Source organism: Canis lupus, chromosome 18, assembly GCF_011100685.1.
Source record: "Canis lupus familiaris isolate Mischka breed German Shepherd chromosome 18, alternate assembly UU_Cfam_GSD_1.0, whole genome shotgun sequence".
In the NCBI taxonomy this organism is placed as follows: Eukaryota; Metazoa; Chordata; class Mammalia; order Carnivora; family Canidae; genus Canis; species Canis lupus.
The window spans coordinates 39088788-39103024 of NC_049239.1; the positions used below are offsets into that span (position 1 = coordinate 39088788).

The following is a 14237-nucleotide window of genomic DNA, read 5'->3' on the forward strand; positions in this document are numbered from 1 at the left end:
AACAGTGGAAAAGCAAAAACAAGCCAGAACTTCAGCCCTCACTGGAGGGACTAACAACCTGAAGGAGGGACTTTCCGCGGGCGGTGGTGCTAAGCCGCTGGAGGCCGCTGCTTGCAAGAGACAGAATGTGGGGTGAGGGATTCACCCTAGGCCCTGCTAACCTAGTTTGAGATTTCTAGAGAATCTTCTATTCTAGCACCTGCCCTGGATTTTCTAATCTGAGAGAAGTGTGGAAAGGGAAGAGAACTGGGAAAAGCGCCACCAAAGGCTTGAAATGTACAAATGCATTGACTTTTGGCCTCACCTATGGAATACTTCAGTGACAGGCACCAGAAAAGGCCGGACAAGGCCCTTTGCTCATTTCATTATCTCATTCAACCCTCACAACACCTCCTATTTTCCCTATTCACATGGTAAACTGAGGCTCAGAGAGGTTAACTCATTGGCCCAACGTCACATAGCTGCTTAGCCATGGGACCCGGGCCATTGTCCTTTCCTGAATGTCTGTCCTGACTGTGAGAAGATTGAGTTGGGTGAGGAGCCCCAGTGGCCGGGGTTTATCATTCCAGAGTGAGTGAGGTTCCTGGGTGGAGGATGGAGGTGCACTGAGGGGCCAGACAGGGTTTTATAAAAGTACTTTATTTATTTATTTATTTATTTATTTATTTATTTATTTATTTATTTTTAAGGATTTTATTTATCTATTCATGAGAGACACAGAGAGAGAGAGAGGCAGAGACATAGGCAGAGGGAGATGCAGGCTCCCTGCAGGGAGCCCAACGTGGGACTCAATCCCATTGTGACATGGAATCACAGCCTGAGCCAAAGGCAGGTGCGCAACCACTGAGTCCCCCAAGTGACCCCATAAAAGTACTTTTAATGCATTTAAGACTCCGGTGCCACCTGCCCTTGTTCCAGCCCCAGCTCCGCTGCCTCCTGTCCACGGCTGCTCAGCTGGACACCCTGCCCACCTCCACCCACAGGGCCAGCCAGCTCTTCATTTCTTCTTGGTCTTCACCAGTCCTTTCTGCACAAGGCTGCGGTACAGCTCCTGAATGTAGGTGTAGACACACTTGGAGTCGGGCACTGCCAGCCGCACCATGTCGTCCACCTCCAGCAGCTGGGCGCAGTCGGCCAGTTTCCTGAGGGGCAGAGGTGGGGTGGCTGAGCAGTAGAGCCAAAGCTGAAGGATGTGGGAGCCAGGGGAAGGGGGGCGGGGGGACGGCCCAAGGGTGAAACCCACTGAATCGTGTTTGTTAGAGCCGAGAGGTCGTCTAGGTCAACCGGCCCACTGTACAGATGAGGTAACTGAGCCCCCGACAGTCCAAACTCCAGAGCAGCTTGGTCTGACCCCAAAGCCCGAGTTGTGAGTGCACCGTGTGTCCTCATGTGGGAGGGGGACCCCTGGTTTCTAAGTCTAGATCAACCCACCCCTCCCATGTGCTCGTCCCATCTGCCCTCCGGAAGGCCAGCCCACCCCCCTCGGGGGGTGGTTAGAGGATGGAGCTCCAATCCTGGCTGGAGGGCAGCTTGCAGCTGCACCATCTCCAAAGTCAGCAGATGCACGGTCTCCATCCTTCATTCAGTCTCTGCCTCTTTATCGAGGACCTACTATGTGCCAGTCACTCTCTGAGGGGATTCAGCACCACACAAAACCAAAAGTGCCCCACTCTCAGATTAGTGACATTCTCATAGTGGAAGATAGGCAGTAATCAAACGTGCTATGGATGGTATATCAGGTGGCAAGAGGTGCTAGGGAGAAAAGTAAGGCATGGAAGGGAGAAAGGGTGTCCCTGTGTTAAGGGGCATTTTCTAGCAGAGAGCTCAAGGAAGACCTCTTAGAAAGAGTGAATCATGTACGTGTCTAGGGGAAGAGGATTCCAGATGGAAGAAACAGCATGTGCAAAGGTCCTGAGGCAGGATTGCTTGGTGTGTGTGAGGAACATGGAATTCAGCAGCCAGTTCTGTTTTGGTAACTTCCCAGCTGCTCTTCGGGGCCGCGTGCTGCTCCTGGCTCTGCCGAGGCCCATAACCCGAGCAAACCACTGTCGGGCCTTGCCACCACATGCCAGGTGCTTTATCACCTTCTTGCCCTTGAGTGGTCTCGTTTACGTCTATCCTCTGTCCTAACGAGTGGAAGAGGAGCTGGAGACTCAGAGCACTTTGGTGATGTCCTCACAGCTGGGACTCAATCCCAGGCCTGCCTCTGGGGTCCTTGCCCCAAAGTAGGGCCTCCCAGCCTGTCAAACTTCAACGGGTGCCTGGCAGTAGGAGGGTCCAGGGTTCTGGCGGAAACCCTGTCTCGGAGCAGAGACAGCTGGGCTGAAACCCGCGCTGGACTGGCCTGAGAGCCGGGGGACGGCACACGCTGGAGGATCCCCAAGGACGGGACGCGCTGGCCGCAGCCAGTGTGCTGATTTCTGCTGCTGGGGGTCAGGGTGCTGTCGCCCTACACGGGAGCAGCTTCCCTACCCCGGGCCCGAGGGGCAGGGCCGGGCTCCTCTGGCAGCACGGCTGACTGAGCCCACCGAGGGGCGAGTGCTGTGCTCCCACCTCCCAGGATTCCGTGGGAATCAGGTGGGCTCGAGAACAGGGGCAGAGGGGGTGATGGCCGTGGCAGGGGCCTCCTTACTTTGCACACGTTATCTTCACATAAAACCCGAAGAGAAGGGAAGTGGCTGCCAAGAGTCCCAGAGCCAGGGAGGAGGGGCAAGACACAAATCCAGCAGGTCAGCCCCTCCATCCTGCACCATCCTGCACCACTTGCGTCCCTACCCGCCTCCTTCCCTTTCACTGCCGCCCCAGGCCTCCTGGCAGCCTGTTGTCACCCAATGATCCGTTTTGCCTGCACAAGGCTCGGCCTGGCTTGGGACCACGGCAGGGCAGCTGTGGGAGGCCGGGGACACTCAGTTCCCACTGCTCACTTAGAGTGCTCAGCGCCCGCTGGGAGTCCCACTTCTGTGCCACGGCTCTGCCAGGACCCTCCTGGGGGAGCCTGGGGTGTCGAGGGACCTCACTACTCGTAGCCGCCAAGAGGACAGAATGAGATGCCCCGAGGAAAGCCCTTAGCAGGAGGCCCGGCACCTAATGACCCATGGTTCGTGGGGCTTGTCATCATCGTTAAAGGTGTTTCTGAACCCAGAGCAGGACAAGGCCCTCCTGACCCCCTCGGCTGCCCACCCCAGGGCATTCACTTCATCCCGTGGTGGGAAAATGTGAAACTGGAAGGAATCTTCTGGAATAGCAAGCCTGGTGGTTTTCTAATTGCATCCGTGGTGCCCTAGGGCCCCGTGCATGTGCCTCAGGGAACGTGTTGGGAAGGGTGTTGGGCGCTGAGCTGGTGCGCTCCAGGAACCACCCCCAGCCTAGAATGGTTCCCTTTTGAGGGGTGACACTGATAGCCCATGAACTCCAAGCTGGGGAGTGAAGACAAGGAAGCGACAGAAAGTGGAAAATTGTGAGGTTAATGGATTAGAAGACCCCACAGGGTAAAAAAAAATCGCTTGGAGCGGGGGTGCTGACCTAAGTGAGTTAGAGGAGAGGGGTGGGGACAGGGAGAGAGCTCACGGTCTGAAGCCAGGATTTTAAAGGCGGTACAATTATTGGCAAAACCTCTAGGTCATAACCATGAGCAGGTGGCTGAGGAGAAGAGCGATCAGCTCAAATGACCAAAAGGCCAGTGGGTTGTAATGATTCCTCTTAACGGGTCACTTCGTCCAATGTCATCCAGGCTGCGGACAATTACCATTTGGGTTAGGACACGCTTTGCGCCCGCTGTGCCAGTTTCATCACGTACGAGTTAGAGCCACGAACGTCAAGCTCTACAAATGAGCTAATGTTTGAAGCAATATCTATGTTGCATAAGAAAAGTGTGATTTGGTTAAAGTTCTAAAAAAATAAAAATGAAAAGGCCCCCCTGTAATCTGTTTTACACATCGAGCATTCACTTAATCGTTCGCTTGAGGAATCTGCTGAAAAAGAACCCACCGCAAAGCACGGCTCTGCTCTGCACCTCTCGTTTTGCCCATGGGGGACGCGCAGGCCCAGAGAGGGGAACGTTGCTACCCTAGGCTTCCTCGCAGGTCGGTGGCCAGGCCTGGGCTAGACTGGAGGGCTCAGCGTTCCAGCCCAAAGTGTTGCTGATGTCCCCAGTGACTCACTCCCCGTTCCAGGCCTTTGGAGGTGCACTCATCTGTCCCCTGGGGGCATCAGAGTTGACCCCACTGGCAGCATCCTATGCATTGTCCATTTCTACCAGGTGGCTCAGGAGCCTCTCCCTGGGCTGGAGAGAAGGGGTGCTCCTTGGCATGTGCTCCTTGGGAGCCCTAAGGCCATCAGGGTGCAATCAGGCCTCCCCAATCAGTAGACAGAGGCCTCTCGCTGAGGCCGGCTCCGGTGCTTTGGTGGTGGGAGCACCTGCTCCCACCTGCCAGGTCTTTCCCTCTCAGGTTCCTCCTTGGGCCGCGCTGTTCCTCACACTCATCTTGCTTTTACAGCCACCCCTGTCTCCATCCCACCACCACCCCTGGCATCCAGCCCTGTGAGCCTCAGCAATAAATCCCCTTCCAGATTCCAAGGGGGTTAATAATGATCATAAAAACAGTGCTACCCTCCATCATCACAGAGGAACAACCACTAAGATTCTCTTTCTGGAGCTTTTGCTATGATAGTGACTTCACCTAATTATTTACTTACTTCTCACCTGCGGAAGAGGAAACGTCATGCCCATTTTAAAGATCAGAATGCAAAGGCTCAGAGAGGTCCCAGAGCCTGTTCAAAATCACACAGCTAAGAAATGGCCGAGTCAAATCCCCAATTTGCCCATGGGCCCAAATCCCGGTCACCACCCTGTTTAATGGCCCCAAATCCCGGTCACCACCCTGTTTAATGGCAGGCCTGCCTCTTCTCTCTTTCTTACCCTGCCTGCATTTCCTTTAGGGCACCTCCCCGAGCCCCCCATTACACTTCACACGGGGGTGTGTGTTTATGACCCGCCTTGCCCTGTAGACACATGAGACTTTGCCGGGTTCACCCACTGCCGTATCCTGGCGATCCAAAAGTGTCTGCTGGACTCCCGAACGTGTGGCCGTCTGACCACCCCACTAGCCACCCCCCACGAGCCCAGCTGCGCCCTGGCAGCCCCGAGCTCCACCCCCCTGAGGCTGCTGTCTGTGGCTGAGGCTTACTCTGCTGTGGAGAAGGCCAGGGTGAAGTTGTGGCGGCGCTGCGTGGGCTCCAGGGCAGCATAGTCAAAGGCATCAGGGAAGAACTTGTGGATGAGGGCGCAGAAGGCCATGCCGCTGCTCCAGCTGGAGGAGAAGTTCTGGATGTCCACGTGCTGCAGGAGAGCGGGCCCAGGGCAGGCCTCGGTGAGCCTCCGGCCGGACGGCCTGGATGCATCGCTCTGGGGCTTTGTGCCACTCAGACCCTCCCTGGCCCTGCCGCCCTGAGAAGAGTCCCCTGCTCCACTCCAGCCACCTGCTCCATGCCTACCTCGTAGTTTCTGGTCATGGCCCGGCACCACTCCAAGAGCATGTTCTTGACACCGCCAATGGCTGCTCCCGCTGCCTTAGTGTTTCGGAACAGGGCCGTGGGGCCTGAGGCTGCCCTGCAAGGGGAGGGATGAACACAGCCAGACCAGACAGGTGACAGGCCACAGGGGGCCCCATCAAGGAGGATCCCCAGCCCCAGACATCAGTCTTCCCTACCTTGGCCTGGGCTGTTCCCAGGCCCTCGGGCCCTCAGGCCTCCCCACCCCACCAACCAGCCCACGGTTCCTGGGGAAGGCCCAGCCCAGCCAGCACCCTACCCGCCAAACTTGTCCACGATGGCTTTGCGGTTCTGTGCACGGGGCCCCCGGGGCCGGGCAGGGGCTGACACCCTGCGCTCTGGTGCCTTCTCTTTCTTCTTCTCCTGGGAGGCAGGGGGCTCTGTGGGACTCTGGGGCACATCGCTAGGTGAAGACTCACTATGGAGGAGGTTCAGAGCAGTGTGAGAGGGGCTGGGAGCAGCCCCTACAGGGCACGGGGAGGGGGCAGGGGCAGGGGGCAGGGGGCTGGCTAGGGTGGGAGCTCCCTGCGGTCTAAAGAGGCATACGAAGTTGTGGCCCCCACTCCCGGCACACATTTCCTCTGTGCCCAGCACTGGGAGGAGCTGGAGGCAGAAGAAGGGGCTCAGTCTAGCTTTGGGGAGCGTGTGGTCTGCTGAGATGTGTGGGCAGAGCTAAGACAAGTCTGAGGTCTGGCCCGAGTTTGAATCCTGGCTTTGCCTCTTATTTGCTGTGTCATGACACTTCTCTGAGCCTCAGCCCCCTCATCTGTGAACTGAGGACAAGAGCAGCTACCTGACAAGGTGGCTCTAGGACTTGAGAAGGAAGGGGCGTGGAGAGCACCCAACTGTGTCTGCCATGTAACCGGCCACGTGCTCAGTGAACATTGACCTGTTATCTTTCCCTAAGAAAGTGGCACAGAGGGCATGTGGGTGGCTCAGTCGGTTAGGCCTCTGCCTTGGGCTGGGGTCATGATCTCAGGGTCCTGGGGTCAAGCCTGCTCCACGGGGAGCCTGCTACTCCTTCTCCCTCGGCCTCTCCTCTCTGCTGCTGCACTCTCTCCCTCAAATAAATAAATAAATAAAATCTTAAAAAAGAAAGCAAGTGGCACGGAGGTGAATTTCAGGTCAAAATAGGTTGATTCTTCCAATGAGTTAAGTTATGTAATGGCAAGAGAAGTCTCTCACTTTACCCAGCACCCACCAGGTACCACGCACTGTGTTAAGCACTTTATACCATTTTTAAAAATTGATCTCTATGCCCAGCGTGGGGCTCAAACTCATGACCCTGAGATCAAGAGTCACACACTCTACCCACTGAGCCAGCCGGGCACCCAAGCACCTTCCATATTTTATGTCATGGAAGCCTCACAATGATCCTACGAGGTAGGGACAGTTACAGAAGAGGAGAATAGTGACACGACCAAGGTCACACAGTGTTAAGTGGCAGAGTCATTGTCTGAACTCAGGGTCTCTGCTCATGCTCTGTGGGTAGTGATGGCACCACGGAAACAGGCCAAGCCACAAGATGAGGTGCCCCGTGACGATCTGCCAAGGATGCTGAGGAGGAGGCGTTAGCAGTGGAGAGGGAGCGGGCCAGGTATGCCTCCTGCTCCCTTTGCTCCCATCCTCCTGGCTCCTTGGGTTTCCTGGGCTCTGCCCTGGGATGGAGGCTGAATGCCAGGAGTCCTGGAAAGTCTCAAGGTCAGGTCCAGGCAATGGTGGACTTTGAAGGGAGCATGTGGGCAAGGCAGTGGGGACTAGGGCCCAGAATTTGACATTACCTGGCTGAAGGACTGGTCTCTCCGGAAGCTGCCGCATCTGGACCCACCCCGTCTGGAGGAGGGAACGGGAAGGATGGAGGGAGGCTGGAGCAACCATGATGAGCTGCCTGCACACCCCCTCAGGGCAGCCCCTGCAGCACCCCATCCCCACCGGCCCCTGGACTCACTCACCCGGGCTGAGGCCGCTGCCCTCCTCCGTGGGGCTCTCGAGCCATTCCTCAGGGGAGCTGGGGACCGCTCCTGCGCCCTCCTCCGACTCTCTCTCCACGCCCTGGTCCTGCTCTTCCTTGGGGCCACCTGGCTCCTGGAATGAACATGATCTGTGTGGGTTCATGGTCCCACAGACACCTGCCCAAGGCTTTGGGGGGACCTCAGGGAGATCTGGAAAGCAGCCCGGGCTCACACGGCTGCACCCCCAGCCCGGCTCTTGATGTCATTGGGAAGACTGGACTTGCCCAGAGGAATACAGTGGGGGCGAGGGGCTTACTTCCTGGGGTACCGGGGACTCCAGAATGCTGTGGGGGCCTCCTCCCTCCTCCCCTTTGCCTCACTCACTGCCTCCTCCATCGCATCAGCCTCCCGAGGTTCAGCCTCGGCCTCTGCCTCCACAGCAGCCTTGGTCTGTGCATCTGACCCAGCCTCCGGGGCACCAGCTTTCTCCTGGGCTTCAGCCGTGGGCTCCTCGGTCTTGTCGCTCTTCTCCTGAGAGGCTGTTGTGGCCTCCTCCTTCCCGTCAGCCTCCCTGGCTCCGGTCTTGGCCTCCTGCTCCCCAGCAGCCTGCGTGGGCTCAGCCTTGGCCTCATCATTCACACGGGCTTCCTCCTGAGATTCAGGCTTGGCCTCCTTCTCGTCAGCTTGCTGCTTCCCAGAGGCCAGCGTGGTCCCCAGGGCTTCCTCAGCCTCCTTGGGGCCAGGCTGGGTCTCTTCCTTCCCATCAGTCATCTCCTGAGGAGCCACTGTGCTCTCTTCCTTCCCGCCATCTTCCTTGTGCAGTTCAGCCTCCACTTTGGCTGCCACCTTGACCTCATCCAACCCGTTTGCTTCCCCCTGAAGTTCAGGTGATGTGCCGTCCTCAGCTGCTGCTCTTTCCTGCTTTCCTGCTCCAACTGGAGGTGTCTCTTTGACTGTTGGCTCCACTGAGCCTTTGGCCTCTTCTGCAGAGGCTCCACCTCCCAGTGTTTCCGGGGCCTCTGTGTTTGGGGAGACGGTGGTGCCATCCTCAGTGGGCTTCCCTTCCTTCTGCTCCATCTCTGGAAAGTGGGGACAAGCAAACCTGGTCATGCCCCCTCCCTGCATCAAGTGAAGACTCCTCCCTCACAGAGTGCTGGCCCCAGAGGGTGGGGGGATGAGGGGGGCTGGAGTCCTGCTGTTCAGTCCTGGGTCCCTCACCGTTTGGACATGTGACCTGAGCATCCACTTTCCCTGCAGTAAAATGAAGGGGTGCAGCGCTACTTCCCCCAGGGTGAGGTGTTGGGCCAAGTTGACTTGACATTAGATGGTGTTCAGGCTGTGGCTTGGGCTCTAAAGAACATTAGATCACATAATGCCTTTTCAATGATTTTGCCTCTTTCTGATTATGCCAATGAGATGGTTACAATGTGATCCTGCCATCCGGAAACAATTGCCCTTCTCCCCTTTTAATGGAGGTAGCTAGGGGTGCCTGGGTGGCTCAGAGGTTGAGTGTCTGCCTTCGGCTCAGGGCGTGATCCCAGTCCAGGGATCGAGTCCCACATCGGGCTCCCTGCAGGGAGCCTGCTTCTCCCTCTCTCTGTGTGTCTCTCATGAATAACTAAATAAAATCTTAATGGAGGTAGCTAGCCTCAGGCCCGGAGCCCAAAGCAGGCGGGAGTATCTAGAGAGAATCTAATGCACTGCTTTGTTTCCGTTGTATTTATTTTTACAGTTACTTTCTATTTCTGGCCCCTGATAATTGACTTTCCATTTCTAATGGTGATATAAACCTTCTTTTAAAAATGTATTCATCGGGTTTAAAAATAAGTTAACTCAAAGGAAGACATTCACCAAAGCGGAGCACAGGTGGTACAGATGTGCCTCAATCCCGGGGGTGGTGTAAAAATGCCTGCAATTTGGGAACCCCTGGGCCAGCTGCTCTCTGGGCCTCTGTCAGCCCCGCCAGCTGCCGCGGCTCCATCTGTGGTTCTCAGGAAAGGTGGGCCTGGACCTGGAAGAGTTTATTCGGGGGAAGAATAGAAACGTACTCTCGTTAACCTCTGCCAGAGAAATCTGACCCTCTAACTGCCAGGGTGAGGCGGGGAGAGGGAGATTAATGTACCTTGACACGAGCTCTCCTATTCGAGTACTGTATATACTGTAGGATCTAGAAAAACAGGTGGGTGGGGGGACGGGGCCAGCTCCCTCATCCCCCTGCCCTTCTTGGGTATCTGTTTACAAAGAAAACAATCCTCAAATAGTGTTCAGGGCATGACTCAGGCAGTAAGAGTAGTAGGTACTCCTGTCACTGGCTAAAAATACCTCCTGCCCTCTGCCATCACTCTGGGTGGTGGCACCCGGGGCACCTGAGCAATTGGGGCAGAGGCAGGACGATGGGCGGGCTGGTGGCATGCCCCTCAGGGCAGGGCCCGGGGAGTCCTGGAGTCAGTGCTCCCAGGATTTCCGAGGAAGCAGGCTGGGATGTGCGAAGACGTCCTCCAACTGCACCCCTCCTGCCAGAGCCCCTTCACGGTTCAGCAGCCCCAGCAGTGTATTAGGCGGGAGCTGGCTTGACCCCCAACTCCTAGCCACTCACTCTGAGGCCTGAGCAGACCCGTGGCTTCCCGAATCCTCAGGCTCCACTGACAATGACAGGACTGGTCTAGATCAGGTTTATCCAAACTCTTCTGCAGAAAACTAGGGTCTCCCAAGACATTAATAGGAGCTGGGGTGAGGGGAGGGATGTATTCTCTGGCTGAGGCTGTTCCAGCAACAGCCTACTCTCCACCCCTTGAGAGACACACAACTTTGTTGGCACGTAAGTGGGTTTCAGATACTCCACAGTAAAAGAAGCCTTCACTTGGCTTAGCTTTGTTTAACTCACTGTTCCCCGAAACTATTTGATCATGGATTTGCTTTTTCTTGCCTTATTTTCTTTTTGCTCTGCTTTTCCTGAGACACCTCGACTGCCATCTGGAACCATGCCCTGGTTCTCAGAGGAAAGTGTGGCAAGTGCTGGCCTGAGTGATCCGCACAACCCCTCCCTGCCCTGTGCTCTTGTTTGGAAGGTGATGTGGAGCAGTGGCGAGAACCATCAGTTCTGGAGTCTTCCCACCATGAGATCCCAGCTCCCACGGTGCTGACCTTGAGCAAGTTATCCTGTCCTCTCTGGGTTGTGATTTCTGGAGATAAAAATCCCCTTGGATGATTAGGGAAGCCAATGCACAGAAAGTATTTTGAGGCGCACCTGGCATGAATGGAGCATTGGGACTCTATTTTATAATTGCTATTATTTTTAAGTAGGCTCCACGCCCAACATGGGCACATCCTTGAGATCAAGAGTCGCATGCCCTACCTGGAGCCAGCCGGGCGCCCCCGAATGGAGCCCTTAGCACAAATCAGCTTGGAAGTTGCAGGTTGGCCTCTGTCTGTTAATGTTGGCCCTGACGGGGTCGTGAGGGCATTTGGTTGGTAAGACAAGGCAAAGAGGACTGAACACCAGTAAGATGACAACAGGCTCCTTTTATGCCTCCAAGTGCGGTGGTGTTTGGCTAAGACTTAGCAGAGCGCTGTAGCCATCCTGCCTTTGTCTACATGCTGCACACTGCAGAGGGTGGGGGGGAGGGAGGGAAGGCAGGTGCACGTGGGCACACACACACACACACACACACACTCCTCGGCCATCCTGGGTGTTCATCACCTCAGCTTTCCACACCCCCCACGCTTGTCCTAGTAGATAAAGAGTGAAGAACCCCAGAGTGTGAGAAGCCAGGAGACCAGCACCTACCCCAACACCAGCGATTCTACGGCAAGTTGCCAGCTTACCCTGCAGTGCCCTGCACATCTCACCCATTTTACAGATTAGGAATTTGAGTCTTGGGGAGTTGAAGTCCCCTAAGTAAAGTCACAGGAAGGTTCGAGGGCCCACCCATACCCAGAATCTGGGGCTCCTGACAACCAAGCTGGCATTTGTGCCAGAGATGCTATGCTGCTCCCACCAGCTCTTCGGCCAGTGTCCCCTTCAGAGGCTCTAGCCCAGGCCCAGGGGCACCCCACTGATGCCCAGGGGCAGCTGGGGGTGGCTGAGGAGGGCAGCTGTCTCTCCACGTGCACGGGAAGCCCTGTCCTCCGGCCCTCCCTCCCTTACCACCTCTACTCCTCCTTCCTTCCCGAGAAGGGGAAGCCTACGGCACCCTATTCTGTCCAAAGCAGCGCTGCACACAGCTCCCCTTCCCTCTCCCTGTCTCTTGGCTGGCTGGGAGAACAAGAACCCAGGAGCTTGAGTTCCAAGCCCTGAATAGTGTAGAGGACGCTTGGTGGTTCTGTTAAGATCCCCCCACCCCCACCCCCAGTCTGTCTTCTGTGCTCCTGACGCTGCCACCATCCCTCATCCCAGCCAGTGACCCTCCCCTGGAGACACCGCTCTCAACTGCTTAGAGTCTGCCTCCTGCCCCAAGGGGACAGAAGTCCCCAGGCCCTCTCTGCCCCTGCCAGGTCCTCCCTGTGGATGGCCACCTGCAGGCTACTCTGTGGGTGATCTCAAGTTGCCCAGCACCCTGGGGCTGGGTCCCTGACTTCTGGTATCCAAAGAGAGCTGACATAGAGGTGGAGAGGATTAGCAGAGGGCCTCGGTCTCCCCAATGCTGGGCCTCCACATGGAGGTTCTGGCCCTTGGAAGGCAGGAGAGGGATGGGCAGCGGGAGGGGCCACTTACAAAGGCGCCCCGGGGCTTCTCCTACCTGCGGGGCCTCGGCCTGGGGTCTCAGAGCTGTCTCCTTCCTGCTGACCGGCCTCACTCCTGGGCTGCCTTTAGCCCCAGCCAGCGGCCTCTAGCCCCCAGCTCTTCCGTCTGCCCGCCTCCACCTCCCTCCCCCCTTCCACTCCACCCCACCCCCACTTCAAGAGCCTTCAGCCGAAGAAGAGCATTGTTTACCGCCCTGTTGGTACAACACTTCCCCTTGGCCTAGGAGGCTCAGATTTCCCGTGAAGATCTGACAGGTGGCACCTTTCAATCACAGCGCGTCTTTCCTGCCCTGACCCCAGCGGTATCCATCCTGTGGCCATCTTTCTTCCCAATGTACCCGCCTGGCCCTGGGGACCCTGAAAACCACCTGCAGGCCCATGTGGGAGATGGTCACCAGCTCTCTGGCCTCGCCTGCCCAGCCGGAGCCCAGGCTAGGCCTCTTCTGCTCCCTTTGCCCCCCTCACCCCATGTTCCTTTAAATAGTCCTTTACTCTTCCAAGGACAGAAGCAGCTGCTGAAGGGTGGGCTGCAGAGGGGGTGAACAGGACAGCTGCCAACAGGGGGATGTCTGGGGGCTCACACAGTGCAGAGAGATGTGGAGGGGAGGCGTGAACAGGTGAGGAGGCTCTGGCTCTCGGATGGAACGCTGGGCTTAGCATTCAGAAAATACAAGGGCAGCTGAAGTGACTGGTACCTAGGAGGCTCTGAACAAATTGTTGTACTGAATTGAGATTTTTTTTTTTAAGATTTTATTTTTAAGTAATCTTTATGTTATGTCCACCATGGGGTTTGAACTCACAACCCTGAGGTCAAGAGTTGTATGCTCTCTACGGGCTGAGTCAGCCAGGTGCCCCTGAATTGAGATTTTGTCCAGAAAAACAAATCTGTATCTTCTTTATGTGTCCTGCGATCTCAGAGAGGTACTACTTTGGGAGAATGTGTGCAGGGGACAACCCCTATCCCTTACGAAGCCTGGGACTCCCCCCCAGCTGCCTCCCCTAGTTCCTTCCACTTCAGCCACACTGGCCTCTTTTCTGTTCCTGAAATAAATGGATTCCTTTCCACACTCAAGGCTGTAACCTTTTTGCTTCTGCTCTTTCCAAGACTGTTTCCTTCTCATCCTGCTCTCCGCTCAAACTGTGTTCCCTCAGAGAGGCTTCCGCAGCTTCAGTCCCTCTCCATCATTTCGGCCTGGTTTATTTGCTTCACAATATTTATTGGAATCCAAAGTTAGCTTGTTCATTTCCTTATTACTTGACTCTCACTGGACTCTAAGCTTCACGAAAGCGGAGACTTTTTTTTTTTATCATGCCCATGGCTATGTGCCCAGGGCCTAGCAAATTGCCTGATTCATATGAGGTTTTATATATATATATATAAATACTATATATCCTGCCTATATATATATATATATATATATATATATAGTCATGTGGGGGAGAAACAGTCCTGTGGGGCTTAAGGCCCCTCTAAGGATGTTGGCTTTTGCTCTGTGATTGGAAGCCAGTGGAGCCTTTCAGGTTGTGAAGGGACATGATCTAACTTTAGTTTTTGACGAGATGACTCTGGTTGCCGTTTTGAGAATAGACTGAGGGGGGAGCATGAGCTGAGGTAGGGAAACCAGTCAGGGCATTACTGCAGTAACTCAGGTGCAAGATGGTGGTGGCTTGGACCGGATGGTCAGCACTGAAGGTGAGGAGATGTGGTGAGGAATGGTAATAGTGGATGGCAGTGATCAAGACTGTGCCAGCTTTGTCTCCAAGCCACTAGAATGACCCTTCCGCTCAAGCCACTGACATTCTTGCTCTGTTATCTCCTGCTCTTCTTAAGGGAGTCCACCTAGGCTGTCTTTGTATTCTCTACGTCTCTCATGAGTGGTCAGGGCCCATATAAGATTCTAGGTGACAACCCTGCATCCTTTCCTTTGGGGTTGAGGTCCCATCCAAGAGGACAATACTGATCCATGGTGAGTAGCAAATACACAACTCCCT

At 55.7% G+C, this 14237-nt stretch overlaps 1 protein-coding gene across 1 annotated transcript; it reads right to left on the reverse strand.

Moving 5' to 3' along the window:
* Positions 1–623: 623 nt before the first annotated feature.
* Positions 624–12400, reverse strand: SMTNL1 (smoothelin like 1). The gene is made up of 8 exons (XM_038563234.1): positions 12242–12400; positions 7887–8581; positions 7503–7635; positions 7332–7383; positions 5810–5968; positions 5494–5608; positions 5187–5338; positions 624–1142 (listed from the first exon to the last, which is right to left on the reverse strand). The coding sequence occupies exons 2-8, from the start codon at positions 8577–8579 to the stop codon at positions 998–1000; spliced, it is 1449 nt and encodes a 482-aa protein (XP_038419162.1). The 5' UTR covers positions 8580–8581; positions 12242–12400; the 3' UTR covers positions 624–997.
* Between the last annotated feature and the right edge of the window lie 1837 nt (positions 12401–14237).